Here is a 20,808-nt window from a genome sequence, read left to right on the forward strand (position 1 = left end):
TTTTCTCTAAAACTCAGGGTCACATTTTGTTAAAGAATAACAAAAAATAAATGATTAAAGACAAAATTAAATAAATTTAAAGTATATTTCAAAAATAAATTATTTTCCGTCAAAAGACGGATCAAGCTTAACTCATTTGGTTCTTGCTAGTTGCTACATGCATATCCTTAAAGATGACGTGTTAAAGGTGAGTGAAAGACTTGGAAAATTTTAATTAGTTTTATCCCAAATTATTTATCTAATTATTGTGGCTATATAAGCATGCAGCTCCAATCAAATGGTGCTATAGCTGCACACTGATCTTTCTAAGCTAAATATGGCATCTCCTACTGCTACCGTTGACAACTTCCCCCCTGCGGTCAGTGTTCAGGAGCTCATCAAACAGCCTTTCGTCTCAGTCCCTCAAAGCTATGTTCAATCTGATCAAGGAATCTTCAAGCCTGCAGATTGCTTTCCATCAGTTCCCACTATTGACTTGAAACTCCTGCTTTCAGAGGAAACTGCAGAGTTGGAGCTTGAAAAGTTGCACTCTACTTGCAAAGAATGGGGCCTTTTCCAGGTTTTTTCTTTTTTCCAAGTTTATCTTCTTCCATGTTTTTCTCAAATTTATCTTTCTTTTTCCTGGTTTTTAATTTCTTTCATCAGTTGTTAGAGCTTCAAGTAGTTGTATATATATTTGATTTCAAGAATCCAATAATCCAGAGAGGAAAGCGCCTAGAGTTTTCGTAAATGATTAATATAAGATTTTGGATAAACTTCCATCCTTCCATGTTTATTTGTTAATTTTATTAAAAAATTTCTGTATGATTTTAAAAAGGAGGAGTGCAAATACAGCCAATATAGAATAATATTAATCTAATAGCTGTGAGATACACATGGGTTTAAACAGTTGGTGAATCATGGAGTCAGCTCTTCATTGCTGGAAAATATGAGGAACGAGATTGAAGAATTTTATAATCTTCCGTTAGAGGAGAAAATGAAATACAAGATAAGGCAAGGTGATGTTGAAGGGTATGGAACAATGGCCAGAGTAGGAGGAATTTTCGATTGGGGTGATAAACTCTCCATGATAACCAACCCTATCCATAGGAGAAAGCCTCACCTTCTCCCAGAGCTCCCTTCATCTTTGAGGTCTTCTGTCTTTGACCTTGTCCTTTCTCTTCATAAAAAATAATAATTATGTTATTTAATTATCAACTAATTTTGTGTTCTGCAAACAGAAATAACTTGGAAAGTTATATACTCGAACTGCAAAAACTATCCATGAAGCTTGTTGGGTTTATGGCAAAAGCTTTGAAGATAGACAGAAAGGAGATGGAGGAGATGTTCGATGATGGGATGCAATCTGTAAGGATGACATATTATCCTCCATGTCCACAACCAGAGCTAGTTCTTGGCATTTTTCCTCATTCAGATGCAACTGGCATCACAATCCTCAATCAGATTAATGGGGTGGATGGTCTTCAGATTAAAAAGGATGGGGTTTGGATCCCTGTGAGCTTCCTCGAAGGTTCTCTTGTAGTAAATGTGGGAGACATACTTGAGGTTTGTCATATTTAATTTTCGTCTTCAACTTTCTCTCTTGCCCTTAAAGAAAACACTAATTATTATGCTACAATAAATAAATAAATTATTAGTCATGTATAAAAAATTAATTTTGAAAAAAAAAGAGACACGTGGTATATTGAATCTAGTCTGTGTATTAATTTTTTTTTTAATAGAAACTAGAAACCCTAGCTAAATGTCACCTTCATAGTTTATTTTGTTGGCTTAATTTCCTTTTACAAAATAATTTAAAATAATAATAGTTGCACCTATAATGCAATGACATATACCTATTAATATTCCTAACATTTTCTAACAATGATCTAATCAATTATTCTTTTGAAAGATCTTTAGGGATTGTGCATATCTTGAAATAAATTTTCATATATATTTATATTTATGATATTACTGTGGACATACCCATTTATTTATTTATTTTTGGTTTTTTAAAGATTTTGAGCAATGGACTCTACCATAGCATCGAGCACAGGGCCGCAGTGAATTCAGAGAAAGAAAGGATTTCTATTGCATTTTTCGTCAACCCCAAATTTGAGGCAGAGGTTGGGCCTGCAGCTAGTCTGATTAACCCTCAAAACCCACCATTATTTCGAAGAATTGGGATGGAAAAATATTTCAAAGATTTGTTCTCTCGTAAGCTCAATGGGAAATCATACTTGGAGCATATGAAAGTTCAGATTGAGGATGGCAATTAGCTATTTATCTATCCATATCAATTAATGTTATACATGTAATCTCCATCTATGATGAGATGATAATATATATTACACATAAAAAAAAAAAAAAACTATACCCATCGTATATATATAAAGCATGTGCAATGAAAAATAAATTAGTCCCAGGATTATGGTCTCTGTGCTTTGTCGCAAGGTGTTTTGCGGTCACCTGGACGAACACTCACCGAAGTGGAAAAGTGTGAGGAGTCGCCACTTTAATTTTGAGGGAAATTAAAGAAAACCATTTGCGAAAATAAATTAAAATGAAACCACTTCAAAAATAGAGATTCTAGGTTCGGGGTCCGTAAACGGGTGGGGAAGGTGTTAGGCACCCCACCTCGTCCCTCAATAAGGATAAGCAGATTTAACTTCACGTTCTTTATAAATTAGAATTGATAGTTAGGAGGGTTTGAATGGAAATGTTAATCCTTTTGACAAAAAGGAATATTTGATTTTTCACTAATTCGGATTACCCAGATACATAAGTAAATGAGACAACCTTAGTGAGTTACTGTTGTATATTAGTTTTGTCTAAAGGGCCATTTTATATATTTATTAGAATTCAATTTGAGAATCGGATAAGAACTCTCCTCCGATCTCTTTTAGATTAAAATTAGAATTTTGGATTGAGAATCGGATAAGAACTCTCCTCCAATCTTTTTTAAATATTTGTTAAAATTTTTAAGTGAGAATAAGATAAGAACTCTCATCCGATCTCTTTTAATATTTATTAAAATTTTTAAGTGAGAATCGGATAAGAACTCTCCTCTGATCTCTTTTTGATATTTGTTAAAATTTTGGATTGAGAATCGGATAAGGACTCTCCTCCGATCTCTTTTAAAATTTTTAGATTGAGAATCGGATAAGAACTCTCCTCCGATCTCTTTTAATATTTATTAAAATTTTTAAGTAAGAATCGGATAAGAACTCTCCTCCGATCTTTTTGATATTTATTAAAATTTTAGGCTTGAGGATCGGATAAGAACTCTCCTCCGACCACTTTTAAATTATTTGTTAAAATTTTAGGTGAGAACCGGATAAGAACTCTCCTCCGATCTCTTATATTTTAATGGGGGTCGGATAAGGACTTTTCCGACCGATTGAAATTTGATTACAGCTACACATCGTAAGAGCCTAAGACTAAGGGTTCTGGCATTCAAAGGTGCTGGGGATCGGAATAAGACTTCTTTTAACTCCTTGGTACCTCGTGACTGGACAGGGGATACCGAACTGAATTTTACCGACCTCCTGAGTGGTCGCCTAGCCAGTACCCTTTTGATACCCGATCTGTTCTATTTATTTATCTAAGATTTAGTTTTATCCCGCCTTGTGACGTCTTTCCCAATCGTTTTCTATGTTGTTCTAGTGATTCGACTTTACTATTTCCTGACTTATTATTCAGACCTTTCAATATTTTAAAGAGACTCTTAAGATACGATTACCTACATTTTGTCCAATTACTCATACGCTACTCGGGACTAGAACATTTACGTTTGAGAGTTCAAAAAGAATGAACTGATGAACAAAAAGAAAATTTGAGAAAAGCTTTCTTCGGGGGCCTTTAACACAATATGAAACTAACGAACATTGCTAGTATGAAGCGAAAGAAATACGTAAAATAAATAAAAAACGAGCACTAAGTAAAGCAGCAGTAAAGCACACTCACCTGTAGAGAATCGGAACTATGGGATTAACTTATGGAGTCACAAAAGCGTGGTAAAGTTACGAGCTGATATCCCAAGGACTGAGGTTTGCCTTGAGATGATGAATATCTCGTTAAGATGCAGTCAAGCCGAAGCAGTAACCTGGTCTGACGGGGTTAAACTTGGAAACGGGAACGGAAATGAAGATAACAAAGACTGACCTGATGGTGAGAATGCCACGGAGCAATGAACAAACTGAAAATAAAGAGTTTCAGTATTTAAAACCACGTTCAAGAAAATACTTTAGAAAACTGGTTTCTGAAGTTTTTCTATCTATCCAAACTAAAGAGAATAGCAGAGTAACAAACTGAATCGAGTTTCAGAGTTCTTCCACTATAATTCCCACCCTTTTTTTTTCGTCCGTCCCCTTGAACAGTTTTCATGCAGGTATTTATAGGAACCGGGTGCTCCACCTGAAGGGTCAAGATCTATTTTGAGGGAGATGGAGGGTCAGGATTTCAAAGGACAACATCTGAGGTTCAGGAATTAAAGAGAATTAGAACGGACGGCCGAGATCTCTTTTAGAATATTTGTCCTTTTCCTCTTCTAATCTGACGGTCCCAAATTCTCTTGTCCGGGGCGATCCGAGGGCTAGGAGTGAAAGGCGCTGGTCTTGTCGTCTTCCTCTTTGATCCAAGGGTTCCGGGCTCGTCCTTACAAGTCGGATCAACGGTGGAGATTAAGATGTACAGCACTGTCATGACATGTCCTGGCATATGTCAGTAATGCGGGTGATTCTGGGGCGTGCGGTTGAGATTTCATTTGCAACGCTTTAACTACCTCGGCTTTGATCATGACGATCGTGGTAGGCGTCTTATTCTCTTCGCTTTCCGATCTCTTCTCTTTTCCGATCTTCTCATGCCGGGCTCCTCTTTTCCGATCTCTCCTACTCCGGTCTCCTCCTTCATCCGGTCCGGTTTAGTTAAAGCATTTATTCCCTCTATTTCTGAGGCGTTCGCTTCGTTTTCCGCTCGCAATAAATGCTCGAATTTTTCCTATATATATATATCTTCAACTGGGAAGCCCCCCCCCCCTCGCCCCGCATTTGAACTTCTCCTCTTTTCCTCTCACATTTTCTGCTTTAATTGCTCCGGCAATAATCCCGGACATGATAACCGTTTTTTATCTTTTTCCGGTTGCCCACTTTGTTCCTAGCCTGAAAATTTATGATCCTGGTGAACGCAAAATTATGATAACTTCTTTTGATGACCGTGAGAGAACCGGACTAATTTACAACTCGGATCGGAGACCTCGATCTCATTGATTTCGAATCGTTCGACCAATGCAAATGGCGAATTGATTTCGGGCGAGAAGACTACTAATATTCCCCTTAACACCGGTGACTGCTCCTCGGCGTTCATCTGGCTCCTCACCACACTGGGTGTTCTGACAGCGGCTCGGTTTCGAGCGGTAACTTTGATGACGACCTCTCTCATTCTCATGAGAGTCATATTCCCCCCATCTAAGCTGTACATCTATCCGATGTCAACAGCCGGTCTTCTGGTCAAACACATCTTTTGACTCAGCCACGAGACTAGGCTTTGACATAGGCCTTTTAGATAGGATGTTCCACCGATCTCTAGATATCGCTCTTATGATGTAATCAGACCTTTAATGTAATCTGATCTCTAGAGATCGCTCAAATGATGTAATAAGACCTTTAATGTAATCCGATCTCTAGAGATCGCCCAAATGATGTAATCAGACCTTTTGGAAATAAAATTTTGTTTTGTCAATTATCATTTTTATTATTATTGCATTGGTTATTTTCCGATCTCTGAAGTATTTATCCGATCCAGTCCCTAACTGAACAGCCCTTAACCAATCCGCACTTGCAAACATCCGACTTAGTTCACCGATCTGTAACCAGCCGATCTCTTCTATTACGGGATTTTGGAATATTCGTGAGACGTGCCAGAAAAAGCTGGCGAATCCCGTGAACCAATGCGCCGCCTGGGACACCATGAGCATTAAATGCTCAGACGGGTATAAATAGGGGATGGGTCAGCCAGTTGCTCTCTTATGTCATTTTCAGCCTCTCGCGAACAACTTTAAAAATTCTCTCGTTTTCTTGAGTTCTTCCGACACCGATCAGACTCCGATAAGGGTTTTGATCTTTCTTTTTAGTTTAAATTCTCTATTTCCTTTGAAAATGAGCGACGCCGAGGGTCAGAGAGGAAGTGAGCAAAATGTATATCAGGCTAGGGGTAATCCTCCAGCCGAATGACTTGTACAAATTTTAATATGAAATGAAATTCCCTTTTTGTTCAGTGAATGGATGTGACCGGAATATCTCTAGGTTACTTAAGCACTTGATTGTCTGAGCATATTAAAACAACAACTAAAAGTGATTATTAATCTAAGTGTAAGAGGTCGGAAAATGCAATAAGCATGAGATCGGCAGGGAACCAATGCTAAACGGGACTTGATTGAAATTGGAAACTTAACTTGAACCTTAAGATCGGGATCATCATTAAACCGGATCGAAACCTTAACTTTAATATTCCCAAATTTTAAATGAAAGATCGGCAATAAGACTGGTGGCACGAAGGCCTAATGTTGGTTGAATCTCATTTGACGAGAAAGATCAGAAATATAATTGACTAGTCACGAGATTTGACAATTGGTTTGAGAGGTCGGTGTGTTAGTAGTATGCCCTAGAGCATATCATTTAGTATGTATCTTGTACATATTTTATTAATAAATGGCATTTCCACTTTTCTGTTTATATAATATATTTATGTGTAATAGAAAAGGTCCATTGATATTTTGTTAGAAATATTATTCTTAAGTTGTTAAGAATATGAGTGACAATATTTCTAGCACAAAGTATCATAAATAGGTTCACAATCGAGGATACTTCATAATAAGGACATGACTTATCCAGAAAGATTGTATTCATGTTTGTTCCCAAGTTATTTATATGAGATATAAATAAGATGGAATGGTGAGTCTCATGCCATATAACAAACATGATAGGCACTTATAAATGATAAGTAGGCCGAACCAGTGACACTTATGACAAGCACATGGAGTTTACTCTTGTCAATGTTTTGTCATAAATCATATCAGTGCATATAATCTTTAGACCTGAGATAGCATAGTTATCTTGTATATAGGTAGTTTGAGTTTGATACTGCTTTCATACTTGTACTGTATGGGTATATGGGCATGTGTTGGCTCCTACTAGTTATATATGGAGGTAGGTGTTGATCAAGATGGAATCTGCCTCTAAGTAAATAGAGATAAAATCCTATGTTCATTTAATTGTTCTTGATGTTTCAAGTTCCTGGCCAGACAGATAAATTTATTCGTAAAAGAGTTTCGATGAGAAAATCTTTTAATCAAGAACTGGAATTAAAAGAGAACATAATATTCATAGCAAATGGAGTTTGACATAAACCATGACTCAAACTTGAGTTGGGATTTTGTAATGTAGAGATTCTAGTGCATGGTAACATATGATTATAGGTTCATTTAAGGTAAACCTTATTACTAATTGGGTGGCCATGGCATGCTATGCTAGGTGTTAACCATGGTCTATGAGGTTCATAAAATGATTTAGAGAAATCATTTATGGTAAGAAAGAGTTCTAATGATATTAAGAGTTGATATCATGTCTCATTGCCAATTAGTGATGAGCCTAGTAAGTCACACACATACACAAGTTATCACCTATTTAAATATGATTTAATTAATTAATTAAAGAGTTTAATTGATTAATTAAATAGGTTTAGTTTGCAATTAAATTGCAAAGTCCCTAGCATGACTTGAAACCAAATCTAGATTATTGGATGTGTAGTATAAATTAAATTTATATTTAAAGTGTTTAAATATGAATTTTATTAATGAGAAATTAATTAATAGAGATTAATTAATTAATTTATATTTGATATAAATTAATTAGAAGAAGAAAAATAATTATTTTGGGTTGAGAACTCAAAATTAAGACACAGGGGCATTTTGGTCATTTTGCAGTGTGACACGTGGCACCATGAGATGGTGACACATGGCATAACACATAAGCTTGCCAAATATTTTTTTAATCATGTAAGATGATTAAAATCAAGATTAAATATAGGTTTGACACTTGGCACAATGTGATTGGGTCAATTAAACCTATAGCTAATCAAAGGGTGACATGTGGCAAGGGTTTAATGTGTTAACCTAGCTATTTAAGTGTTGTTATGAAAAGAAAAGCAACCAGCAGCCACTCCTCTCCTTTGTCACGCCACTTTGAGGGTTTTCATCTATTCTTCTTCATCAACCATCAATTCAAAGAGATTAGCCATCAATCTCTTGAATTGAGAACACTAGAAATTGTTTCTAGTGTCCTGTTTACATCTCTAATCTCTTAAAAGGCAGAACTTGAATTTCTAATTAATAGAAAAGGCTTTAGAAGCTATTCAAGGGCTGCCATAGGTGTTCTTGGTGTGGACAAGCTAGAGGGACAACATCTGGTGTCCTGAAGACGAATCTCAAAGGCGCAGACACGCTGCAGTGCATCAAGAGGTTAGTGTAATCGTTCTTGATTTAATCTAGGGTTCTAAAATTAATCTGATTAATTTTAAAAACTTAAATGGCAAATACAGATCCAAAAACATATTAAAAGAGTTTTAATATGTTGTTTATTATTGAAATCAAATAGATAAAAATAAATCTTGCATGATGCATGTGACCCTAGGTGAAAATTTTTGAATTCAATGGTATAAACTTGTGTTTTTCACGCTTCCGTTCCTTCAATTGGTATCAGAGCCACTATATTTGCCATTTAGATTGTTGATTATATGATTTAATTGTGTGTTTGATCATGAGATCAAGAGTTTATTGCTGGTTGCAAAGTCAAAGTGGCGGCACAAATGATGAACACCATGGCGTGCATGGTTGATGCATCACAATGGTGTGCAAAGGTAAATGGATGGTGAATGTGCAATTGTTGTATGATTTAAGATCCATTTTATGTCTAATTAAATTGTTTAATTAGAATTTTTTTCACACAATTAAATTATGATTCAAATCAGAATTTTAAAAAATTGTTTGAATGTGATTCAAATCTGAATTTTAAAAGTTGTTTGAATGTGATTCAAATCTGAATTTTTAAAGTTGTTTGAATCATATTTAAATCTGATTTTTTAAAATTGATTGAATAAAATTCAGATCTGATTATATAAAAAATATTTGAATGTGATTCAAATCTGATTTTTTAAAAAATGTTTGAATGTGATTCAAATCTGAATTTTTAAAGTTGTTTAAATGTGATTCAAATCTGAATTTTTAAATTTGTTTGAATGAGATTCAAATCTGAATTTTTAAATTTATTTGAATCATATTCAAATCTGGATTTTTAAGTTGAATATGAGATATTCAATTTAATTTAAGTATGTATGTTTTATTTAATTGTTAAATAGTGATATGCATGATGGATGATCATGGACTATAAAAGACCAATGTGATTGGATTTATTTCTTTTATGTTTCTTTGGGATTGTAAATTAATTAATTTATTTTAATTTTTTTTTGGGCATGTATTATTAAGTTTGTAATAATTTTTGGGTTGTAATTTCATTTATTTAAGTTCTTGTAAATTCGCCTTGGTATGCCAAGGATTACTATGTCATATTGGATTGCAAGAAGTTCAAGGAGGTCAAGAGCATTGGTGGGACTAGTGGGAGGAATTCAAGATCAAGTGTTGATTATGTACTCCTTCAGCAACTCTTGTAAAATGAATGAATGAAATGCACCTAGGAATGCCCTGATTCAATTCTTGGTGGCTCAGAATTGAATCCCTTAGAAAGTCCATGATCATACCATATTTACTGCTTATCCATGAATGCATGAGATGTATGGGAATGTATGTAATTATATGATATATGCATGCTAAATGGATAATGTGCAAAGTGAGACCTTAATAGTAAATAGAATGACCATAAAATCTTCCAAACAAATGATTAAGTTGGAAATGCTATAATTAAAGTAATTATAACATAGGCCCTCCATTGGGGCAATTATTTTAAGAAATTTTAAATAGTTGCATAAGATGCAATTTATTTAAGAGATTTTCTTAAGAATAATTGTTAAGCATGAGATGTTGTAAATATGTAAATGGTTTAGTGGCCAATATTGGATGTACCTGAGGACATTAAAATTATTTGCATAATTACTGGCTCAATGGGATCAACTTAACTAATGCAAGATAAGTCAATAATGGATGTACCTGAGATTTTGAGCATTAGGGGCTAGGTAAAGAATTGAACCTCACATGAGATGTGATGGGCAAAGAGTTGCTCACTTATAGTTTATTGTAATTCCAATAATGGATGTACCTGAGGATGATAAATAGAATTATAAGAATTCAATCACCCACTAGAAATCCATCCAACTAGGATTTCCGTTTTCTACTTTGGAAGTGTAGGATTCGCTAAGTTAGTGGGAGGACCAATTTGATTAAAAGACCATAATCATTTTGGTTAATGACATGATACATTTACTAATTAATCTAGTTATTTTCTGCAGTTAATTTTCTGATAAAAATGATCACAAAACAACCACCACCATCCAATATCCTTGCAAGCATACTTGATCACAATAGGTTGACAGGACCTAATCATCGATTGGCTAAGAAATTTGAAACTTGTCTGAACCTTGAACATATAGGATATGTTCTAGATTCAAATGTTCTGGTCCCTTACCTCCAGAGGACACACAAGAGGAACATGAAACTTTGGACAAGTGGAAGGAGCATGATATGAGAGCTAAGTGTTACATGCTTGCTTCCATGAGTAATGAGTTACAGAAGCAACATGAGAACATGCAGAGTGCGAGTGAGATCCTCCTTCACCTACAAGAGTTGTATGGTGAGCACACAGAATGTTAGGTATGAGATATCTAGACTATTCTCAGATGAGGAAGTCCGAGGGATGTAATGTTGGGGATCATGTCCACAAGATGATTCGGTGATTGAGCAGTTGGAACATCTTGACTTCAACATGGATTTTCAACTACAGACGAATTTGATCCTTCAGTCCCTTTCTGAGTCTTTTGGAAATTTTGTGACAAATTTCCATATGACTCAACAGGAATGCACCTTAGCTGGTTTACTCAACATGCTGGTTATTGCCCAAAAGAATATGCCAGGCAATAAAGGAAAAGAGGTAGCTTTGGTTGCATCTTCTTCTCTGGAAAGTCCAACAAGAAGAAGGGCAATAAGAAAAAGAAACCTCGATTCTGGTCCTTCTAAGAAAATAGCTAAACAGAAAAGGAAGACTAAAGTCGATGAAGGCAAAGGAAAGTGTTTCCACCGCCAACAGAAAGTGTTTCCATTGCCAATAGGAAAGTGTTTCCATTGCCAGTAAGAAAGTGTTTCCACTGGCCAGAGTATAGCAATCTAAATGAATGCAATGCCGTGGTGAAAACCAACTCAAGTTCAAAATATATTTGGCACTTAAAGTTATGTCATGTTGCAGAAGATAGGATTACAAAATTGGAGAAAATGGGGATTCTATCCTTATTGGACTCGAGCCTACTCCAACTTGTGAATCTTGCCTTGTGGCAAAATGACTAGATCACCCTTTGTTGGACAGGCTAAGAGTGAAAATATTTTGGAGCTAATACATAGTGATGTATGTGGTCCATTTAAAAAAATGGCTAGAGGGGCTTTCATTATTTTATTACCTTTATCGATGATAAATCAAGGTTTGGGTATTTGTATTTGATGAAATACAAACATGAATCTTTTGAAAAGTTCAAAGAATTTAAATCAAGTAGAAAATCAAACAGGAAAGAATATTAAAGCTCTTCGATCAGATCGTGGAGGTGAATATTTGAGTACTGAATTTGATGAATACTTGAGAGAGCATGGCATTGTTTCTCAGCTGACTCCTCCATGAACGCCACAGCTAAATGGTGTATCCGAAGGAGAAATCGTACTTATTGGATATGGTACGTAGTATGATGAGCTATACCGATATGCCAATCTTCTTTGGGGATTTGCATTAGAATCACTTTGTATATTCCGAATAGGATTCCATCAAATCGCTTTCTTCCACACCTTATGAGATATGGCATGGAAGAAAACCAAGTCTTAAGCATGTTAAGATTTGGGGTTGTCCAAATTATATCAAAAGTCAACACCGATAAATTGGAGACCGATCGTAAAAGGTCGATTTGTTGGATATCCAAAAGATAGTTTTGGATATTATTTTATTTGCCTACTTCACAAAAGGTTGTGATAAGTAGATATGCCAAATTTCTTGAACAACTTTGTTCAAGAAGGAGGCAAAGGAAGGTAAATAGAGTTAGAATTGGAGAATTTCGACCAACCAATGCATCAGATGGATATAGATCCATCTAGTCAACCTATACCCGTTGATGAAACATCTACAGCTGTTCCTCGTAGAACAACCAGGGTATCTCACCCACTAGTGAAATATGGTTTTCTTCATGAAGAAGAACAAGAGTTGTCTACTCATGAAGAAGTAGATCATGGAGATGATCCACTTACCTATGAAGAAGCTATATCAGATATAGACTCTTCAAAATGGATTGATGCTATGAAATCTGAGATTGATTCCATGTATAAGAATCAAGTTTGGGATCTTGTTGACCCACCTGAAGGTATTGTACCTATAGGGAACAAATGGGTTTTCAAGAAGAAAATTGGTTCTGATGGAAAGGTAGAGACCTATAAGGCAAGGCTAGTAGCAAAAGGGTTTCGCCAAAGGCAAGGAATCGACTATGAGGAGACTTTCTCGCCTGTTGCCATGCTTAAATCAATTAGGATTTTATTAGCAATAGCTGCGTACTATGATTATGAGATTTGGCAGATGGATGTCAAAACAGCTTTTCTCAATGGATACATTGAAGAAAACATTTTCATGGAACAACCTAAGGGTTTTGAATCCCAAAATGGTTCCAAGGTATGCAAGCTAAAGCGATCCATTTATGGGTTGAAACAAGCTTCGAGGAGTTGGAACATCCGTTTTGATGAAGCCATTAAATCCTTTGGTTTTATCAAAAATGAGGATGAGCCATGTGTATATAAGAAGGTTAGTGACAGTGCTATCACTTTCCTTGTCTTATATGTGGATGACATACTGTTGATGGGTAATGACACAGGTATGTTGACGACTATAAAGGTATGGTTGTCAAATACATTCTCCATGAAAGACTTAGGGGAGGCAACCTATATTCTTGGGATTCGCATCTATAGAGATAGAGCGAAACGAATAATTGGTTTATCCCAAAGTCTATACTTGGAAAAGGTGTTAAAGAGGTTTAACATGCTTGATTCCAAGAGAGGATTGTTACCAGTGAGACATGGTATCTATCTTTCTAAAGAGATGTCTCCAAAGACACCAAGAAAGAGATAAGATGGCCAGATTCCATGTGCTTCTTATTGGAAGTTTAATGTATGCAATGTTGTGTACTAGGTCGATATCGCATATGTCGTTAGTTTGACTAGCGGTATCAATCCAATCCGTGTTTGGAACATCGATAGTCACAAGAATATTCTTAAGTACTTGAGAAGAACTAAGGATTTATTCTTGATTTATGGAGGTGAGACTTGCAATTGGATGGTTATACCGATTCTCGATTTCCAATCGATATCGATGATAGAAAGTCTACCTCTGGATATGTGTTCATTTGTAATGGAGGTGTAGTCGGTTGGAAGAGTTCCAAACAGAGCACGATCGCAGATTCCACTACAGAGGTCGAGTATATTGTCGCATCGATGTCGCAAAGGAAGTCGCTTGGATAAAGAAGTTCGTGATGTAACTTACAGAGTTCCTTCCATTGAGTCGCCAGCTCCACTACACCGTGACAACAATGGAGCATCATACAAAGCTAAGGAACCAAGGTCTCACCCAAAATCCAAACACATAGAAAGGCACTACCACATTATCGTGAGATATAGTTGGGCAAGGCGATTTAGCCATGCAGAAAATAGCATCACCGAAAATCCAGGTGATCCATTCACTAAGCCTATGTCACGCACTCAGTTAGACCGACATCTTGAGAAGATAGGTCTAAGATATTGTAATGAATGGCTCTAGTGCTAGTGGGAGATTGTTAGTAGTATGCCCTAGAGCATATCATTTAGTATGTATCTTGTACATATTTTATTAATAAATGGCATTTCCACTTTTCTGCTTATATAATATATTTATGTGTAATAGAAAAGGTCCATTGATATTTTGTTAGAAATATTATTCTTAAGTTGTTAAGAATATGAGTGACAATATTTCTAGCACAAAGTATCATAAATAGGTTCACAATCGAGGATACTTCATAATAAGGACATGACTTATCCGTAAAGATTGTATTCATGTTTGTTCCCAAGTTATTTATATGAGATATAAATAAGATGGAATGGTGAGTCTCATGCCATATAACAAACATGATAGGCACTTATAAATGATAAGTAGGTCGAACCAGGACACTTATGACAAGCACATGGAGTTTACTCTTGTCAATGTTTTGTCATAAATCATATCAAGGCATATAATCTTTAGACCTGAGATAGCATAGTTATCTTGTACATAGGTAGTTTGAGTTTGATACTGCTTTCATACTTGTACTGTGTATGGGTATATAGGCATGTGTTGGCTCCTACTAGTTATATATGGAGGTAGGTGTTGATCAAGATGGAATCTGCTCTCTAAGTAAATAGAGATAAAATCCTATGTTCATTTAATTGTTCTTGATGTTTCAAGTTCTGGCCAGACAAATAGATTTATTCGTAAAAGAGTTTCGATGAGAAAATCTTTTAATCAAGAACTGGAATTAAAAGAGAACATAATATTCATAGCAAATGGAGTTTGACATAAACCATGACTCAGCTTGAGTTGGGATTTTGTAATGTAGAGATTCTAGTGCATGGTAACATATGATTATAGGTTCATTTAAGGTAAACCTTATTACTAATTGGGTGGCCATGGCATGCTATGCTAGGTGTTAACCATGGTCTATGAGGTTCATAAAATGATTTAGAGAAATCATTTATGGTAAGAAAGAGTTCTGATGATATTAAGAGTTGATATCATGTCTCATTGCCAATTAGTGATGAGCCTAGTAAGTCACACACATACACAAGTTATCACCTATTTAAATATGATTTAATTAATTAATTAAAGAGTTTAATTGATTAATTAAATAGGTTTAGTTTGCAATTAAATTGCAAAGTCCCTAGCATGACTTGAAACCAAATCTAGATTATTGGATGTGTAGTATAAATTAAATTTATATTTAAAGTGTTTAAATATGAATTTAATTAATGAGAAATTAATTAATAGAGATTAATTAATTAATTTATATTTGATATAAATTAATTAGAAGAAGAAAAATAATTATTTTGGGTTGAGAACTCAAAATTAAGACACAGGGGCATTTTGGTCATTTCACTGTGTGACACGTGGCACCATGAGATGGTGACACATGGCATAACACATAAGCTTGCCAAATGTTTTTTTAATCATGTAAGATGATTAAAATCAAGATTAAATATAGGTTTGACACTTGGCACAATGTGATTGGGTCAATTAAACCTATAGCTAATCAAAGGGTGACATGTGGCAAGGGTTTAATGTGTTAACCTAGCTATTTAAGTGTTGTTATGAAAAGAAAAGCAACCAGCAGCCACTCCTCTCCTTTGTCACGCCACTTTGAGGGTTTTCATCTATTCTTCTTCATCTCTCATCAATTCAAAGAGATTAGCCATCAATCTCTTGAATTGAGAACACTAGAAATTGTTTCTAGTGTCCTGTTTACATCTCTAATCTCTTAAAAGGCAGAACTTGAATTTCTAATTAATAGAAAAGGCTTTAGAAGCTATTCAAGGGCTGCCATAGGTGTTCTTGGTGTGGACAAGCTAGAGGGACAACATCTGGTGTCCTGAAGACGAATCTCAAAGGCGCAGACACGCTGCAGTGCATCAAGAGGTTAGTGTAATCGTTCTTGATTTAATCTAGGGTTCTAAAATTAATCTGATTAATTTTAAAAACTTAAATGGCAAATACAGATCCAAAAACATATTAAAAGAGTTTTAATATGTTGTTTATTATTGAAATCAAATAGATAAAAATAAATCTTGCATGATGCATGTGACCCTAGGTGAAAATTTTTGAATTCAATGGTATAAACTTGTGTTTTTCACGCTTCCGTTCCTTCACGGTGAGGCTTTAAAAGACATGGGGACTTAGTATTGATTCAATTCCTTTTGAGGAGAGATCGGAAATGTGGTTATCCGGCAAAGAGAGATCGGAAATGTAATTGGCTGGCAACGGGAGACTTAATGCTGGGGATCGGTTTCGAAATTTATTGATTCTGGGGATCGGCCAAAATATGGTGTCAATAGCTGCCCCTCTTTACATAATTTCTATTAAAGGGAAAAATTTTCCCGTGTAGGAATTATGTAAAGATTCAGACCCATATTTTGGGCGATTAGGTGTTCAAGGTTAGGGAACTAAAGCCTACTTAAGTTAGTGACCTAGAGATTGGTAGCAAGAGTTAAAATGCTAGAAAATTAAAATCAACTTAGATCGAGGAACCAGAGGTTGATAACAGGAAATTTAAAATGCTTAAATTAAAATCAACTTAGATCAAGGAACCAGAGGTTGATAACAGGAAATTTAAAATGCTGAAAATTAAAATCAACTTAGATCAAGGAACCAGAGGTTGATAACAGGAAATTTAAAATGCTGGAAATTAAAATCAACTTAGATCAAGGAACCAGAGGTTGATAACAGGAAATTTAAAATGCTAAAAATTAAAATCAACTTAGATCAAGGAATTAGAGGTTGATAACAAGAAATTTAAAATGCTGGAAATTAAAATCAACTTAGATCAAGGAACTAGAGGTTGATAACACGAAATTTAAAATGCTGAAAATTAAAATCAACTTAGATCAAGGAACCAGAGGTTAATAACAGGAAATTTAAAATGCAGGAAATTAAAATCAACTTAGATCAAGGAACCAGAGGTTGATAACAGGAAATTTAAATGCTGAAAATTAAAATCAACTTAGATCAAGGAACCGGAGGTTGATAACGGGAAATTTAAATGCTGAAAATTAAAATCAACTTAGATCAAGGAACCAGAGGTTGATAACGGGAAATTTAAAATGCTGAAAATTAAAATCAACTTAGATCAAGGAACCAGAGGTTGATAACAGGAAATTTAAATGCTGAAAATTAAAATCAACTTAGATCAAGGAACCAAAGGTTGATAACAGGAAATTTAAAATGCAGGAAATTAAAATCAACTTAGATCAAGGAACCAGAGGTTGATAACAGGAAATTTAAAATGCTGAAAATTAAAATCAACTTAGATCAAGGAACCAGAGGTTGATAATAGGAAATTTAAAATGCAAGAAATTAAAATCAACTTAGATCAAGGAACCAGAGGTTGATAACGGGAAATTTAAATGCTGAAAATTAAAATCAACTTAGATCAAGGAACCACAGGTTGATAACGGGAAATTTAAATGCTGAAAATTAAAATCAACTTAGATCAAGGAACCAGAGGTTGATAACAGGAAATTTAAAATGCTGAAAATTAAAATCAACTTAGATCAAGGAACCAGAGGTTGATAACAGGAAATTTAAAATGCTGAAAATTAAAATCAACTTAGATCAAGGAACCAGAGGTTGATAACAGGAAATTTAAAATGCAGGAAATTAAAATCAACTTAGATCAAGGAACCAGAGGTTGATAACAGGAAATTTAAATGCTGAAAATTAAAATCAACTTAGATCAAGGAACCAGAGGTTGATAACGGGAAATTTAAATGCTGAAAATTAAAATCAACTTAGATCAAGAAACCAGAGGTTGATAACAGGAAATTTAAAATGCAGGAAATTAAAATCAACTTAGATCAAGGAACCAGAGGTTGATAACAGGAAATTTAAATGCAGGAAATTAAAATCAACTTAGATCAAGGAACCAGAGGTTGATAACAGGAAATTTAAATGCTGAAAATTAAAACTTACAAAGCAGGTCTAATCTCGACACGAGAAGTTCTTCCCCGATGAAGTGTACTTAACAGGATCCCGAAGGCCAATGATTAATGGAGGACGAGTTACAAGACTTGACCTACGACCTCCTTTCTTCGGATGCTCCTTTTGAGTTCTTGACTTTCTTCTTACTTTGCGAAAAGCGCCCTTGCGGGTTTTCACTTTCCTTTTGTCCATTTGACTAGAAGTGCCCTTCCAGGTTTTCACCTCTAGTTTTTTTTTTTTTAGGCCATTCCCTGTAAATCTCATAGTAAAGTATGTGAGGTATCAATTGTCAAATCCTAATCTTATGGCAAAAATTTTAACTGATTAATAGCGCATTAAATAATGAGATTGCAGAAGGATAATGTTAAAGAATGAGTATAAGGGAAAGATAAAAGCATAGGGAATGAAGTATGACTTTATTACGGTTTTAATAAAAACAAAGATAGAGTTTCAAAGAAAAAGGGTACAAGGATAGATCTCACATATTCCTTGTGGTTAGCTTTGAAGTCCCTTAACTGCCATTATTTCTAGTACTCTGAAGTCTCATGCCATGATGGTTTATTTCCCTTCTCGGTTTCATGCTCCTTTCCTTATTTCTCCCTTTTGGTTCTTGGGATGCCCTTTCGGGTTTTCACCCCTAGATTTTTTTTTTTTTTTTAGCTCGCTCTTTCAGAACGCCCTTTCGGGTTTTCATCCCTCACTCATTTTACAGAAAGCGCCCTTCCAGGGTTTTCGCCTTCTTTCACACATTTTGCTAGGAGCGCCCTTTCGGGTTTTCACCCCTACTTTTTTTTTTTTTTTCAGGCATAGTATCTCTTAACGGTGTCAGCATTCACAGGTTTTGGAAATTCTTCACCGTCCACGTGGGTCAAGATCAAGGCCCCACCAGAAAATGCCTTTTTAACCACATAGGGTCCCTCGTAGGTTGGTGACCATTTGCCCCGGGGATCGTTTTGATTTGGCAGCACTTTCTTTAGAACTAGGTCCCTGGGTTGGAACTCGCGTGGGTGAACGCTTTTGTTAAATGCCCTGGCCATTCTCCTCTGGTATAACTGCCCATGACATGTTGCTGCTAGCCTTTTCTCGTCCAGTAAGTTTAATTGATCCAACCTCGACTGGATCCACTCTGACTCATCAATCCCTGATTCCTTCAGAATCCTCAGGGAAGGAATTTCAACTTCAATAGGTAATACAACCTCCATCCCATAAACCAGTGAGTAAGGAGTTGCACCAGTTGAGGTCCTTACAGAAGTCCGGTATGCGTGAAGAGCGTAGGGAAGCATATCATGCCAATCCCTATATGTGACCGTCATTTTCCGGATTATCCTCTTGAGATTTTTATTTGTGGCTTCCACCGCTCCATTCATCTGGGGACGGTATGGGGAGGAATTGAGATGTTGGATCTTGTATTGATCACATAATTTCTGAATCTTCGGACCATTCAAATTCTTAGCGTTGTCAGTGACGATTTCATTGGGGAGACCGTGCCGGCAGATGATATTATTTCTGAGGAATTTGAGAAATGTGTTCTCTGTAATGTGAGCATAGGATGTCGCTTCGACCCATTTAGAGAAATAGTCGATAGCTACTAGGATAAATCTGTGCCCATTGGATGCCTTAGGGTTGATGGGACCAATCACATCGATGCCCCACATTGCAAAAGGCCATGGTGAGACGAGGTTGAACAATTTGTGAGGCGGCACATTTATCGGATCCGCATAAATCTGACACTTATGGCATTTTCGGAAATACTCGATGCAATCCTTTTCCATTGTAGTCCAAAAATATCCCCGTCGCATGATTTGCTTAGCCATCATATGCCCATTGGCATGGGTTGCACAGTTTCCCTCATGAGTCTCGGAAAGGATTCTCTTTGCTTCTTTTGTATCCACACATCTCAGCAATTCGCCGTTGGAGCTCCTTTTGTATAGGGTTTCTCCGCTAGGGAAGTATCCCAGTGCTAATCTCCGAATCATCCTTTTTTTGTTTTTGCTTGCCCCTTGAGGAAATTCTTTGGTTCTAATGTAGATCAGGATGTCATGATACCAAGGTTTACCATTAGGCTCTTCCTCGATCATGAAGCAGTATGCTGGTTCACTTCTTGCCTTAATCCTCAATACCTGAGTCGTCTGCTCTTCTTCCATTTGAGCCATAATAGCCAGAGTGGCTAAGGCATCTGCAAATTGATTCTTGTCTCGACTAAGGTGAGTGAAAGATATTTCTTCGAATTTCTTAATCAACTCCAGTAAGTACTTCTGATATGGGATTAGCTTCGGATCCTTAGTTTGCCATTCCCCTTTGACTTGATAAATGATCAGAGCTGAGTCTCCATATACCTCCAACTTTCTGATTTTCATTTCGATAGCAGCTTGTAGACCCATTACACAAGCTTCATATTCCGTGACATTATTGGTGCAATCAAACCTCAACTTGATAGCTATCGGGAAGTGTTTTCCATACAGCGATACCAATACAGCTCCGATTCCATTACCGGACAAATTGACAGCTCCATCGAAATACATTTCCCATGCATCAGCTGGCTCTTCTTCTCCGCAGTCCACTTTGCTAATATACTCATCGGGAAACTCAAAATCCAGGGTTTCATAATCCTGGATAGGGTTTTCTGCTAGGAGATCGGCGATCACGCTACCTTTGACTGCTTTCCGGGTCATATAAACAATGTCATATTGGGAGAGTATGACTTGCCATTTAGCTATCCTTCCTAGCACGAATGGGCTTTCGAATACATACTTGATAGGATCCATCCTGGAGATGAGCCATGTTTTGTGATTCAACATGTAGTGTTTGAGGCGATTTGCTGTCCAGGCTAGTG

At 36.0% G+C, this 20,808-nt stretch overlaps 1 protein-coding gene across 1 annotated transcript; it reads left to right on the forward strand.

Annotated features, from left to right (window-relative positions):
* Positions 1 to 271: 271 nt before the first annotated feature.
* LOC110669884 (oxoglutarate-dependent flavonoid 7-O-demethylase 1) lies at positions 272 to 2,404 on the forward strand. Its single transcript, XM_021831726.2, has 4 exons — positions 272 to 559; positions 890 to 1,131; positions 1,221 to 1,545; positions 1,998 to 2,404. Exons 1-4 carry the CDS (start codon positions 317 to 319, stop codon positions 2,256 to 2,258), a joined length of 1,071 nt encoding a protein of 356 aa, XP_021687418.2. The 5' UTR covers positions 272 to 316; the 3' UTR covers positions 2,259 to 2,404.
* Positions 2,405 to 20,808: the final 18,404 nt, after the last annotated feature.

The sequence above is a fragment of the Hevea brasiliensis genome, chromosome 18 (assembly GCF_030052815.1).
Source record: "Hevea brasiliensis isolate MT/VB/25A 57/8 chromosome 18, ASM3005281v1, whole genome shotgun sequence".
NCBI lineage: Eukaryota > Viridiplantae > Streptophyta > Magnoliopsida > Malpighiales > Euphorbiaceae > Hevea > Hevea brasiliensis.

Bases quoted from the DNA above. Each gene is read 5' to 3' on its own strand.
- LOC110669884 (XM_021831726.2), top strand. From the start codon at position 317: ATGGCATCTCCTACTGCTACCGTTGACAACTTCCCCCCTGCGGTCAGT. The intron at 560-889 runs GTTTTTTCTTTT...GGGTTTAAACAG, and splicing joins AAGAATGGGGCCTTTTCCAG to TTGGTGAATCATGGAGTCAG. The intron at 1,546-1,997 runs GTTTGTCATATT...GGTTTTTTAAAG, and splicing joins ATGTGGGAGACATACTTGAG to ATTTTGAGCAATGGACTCTA.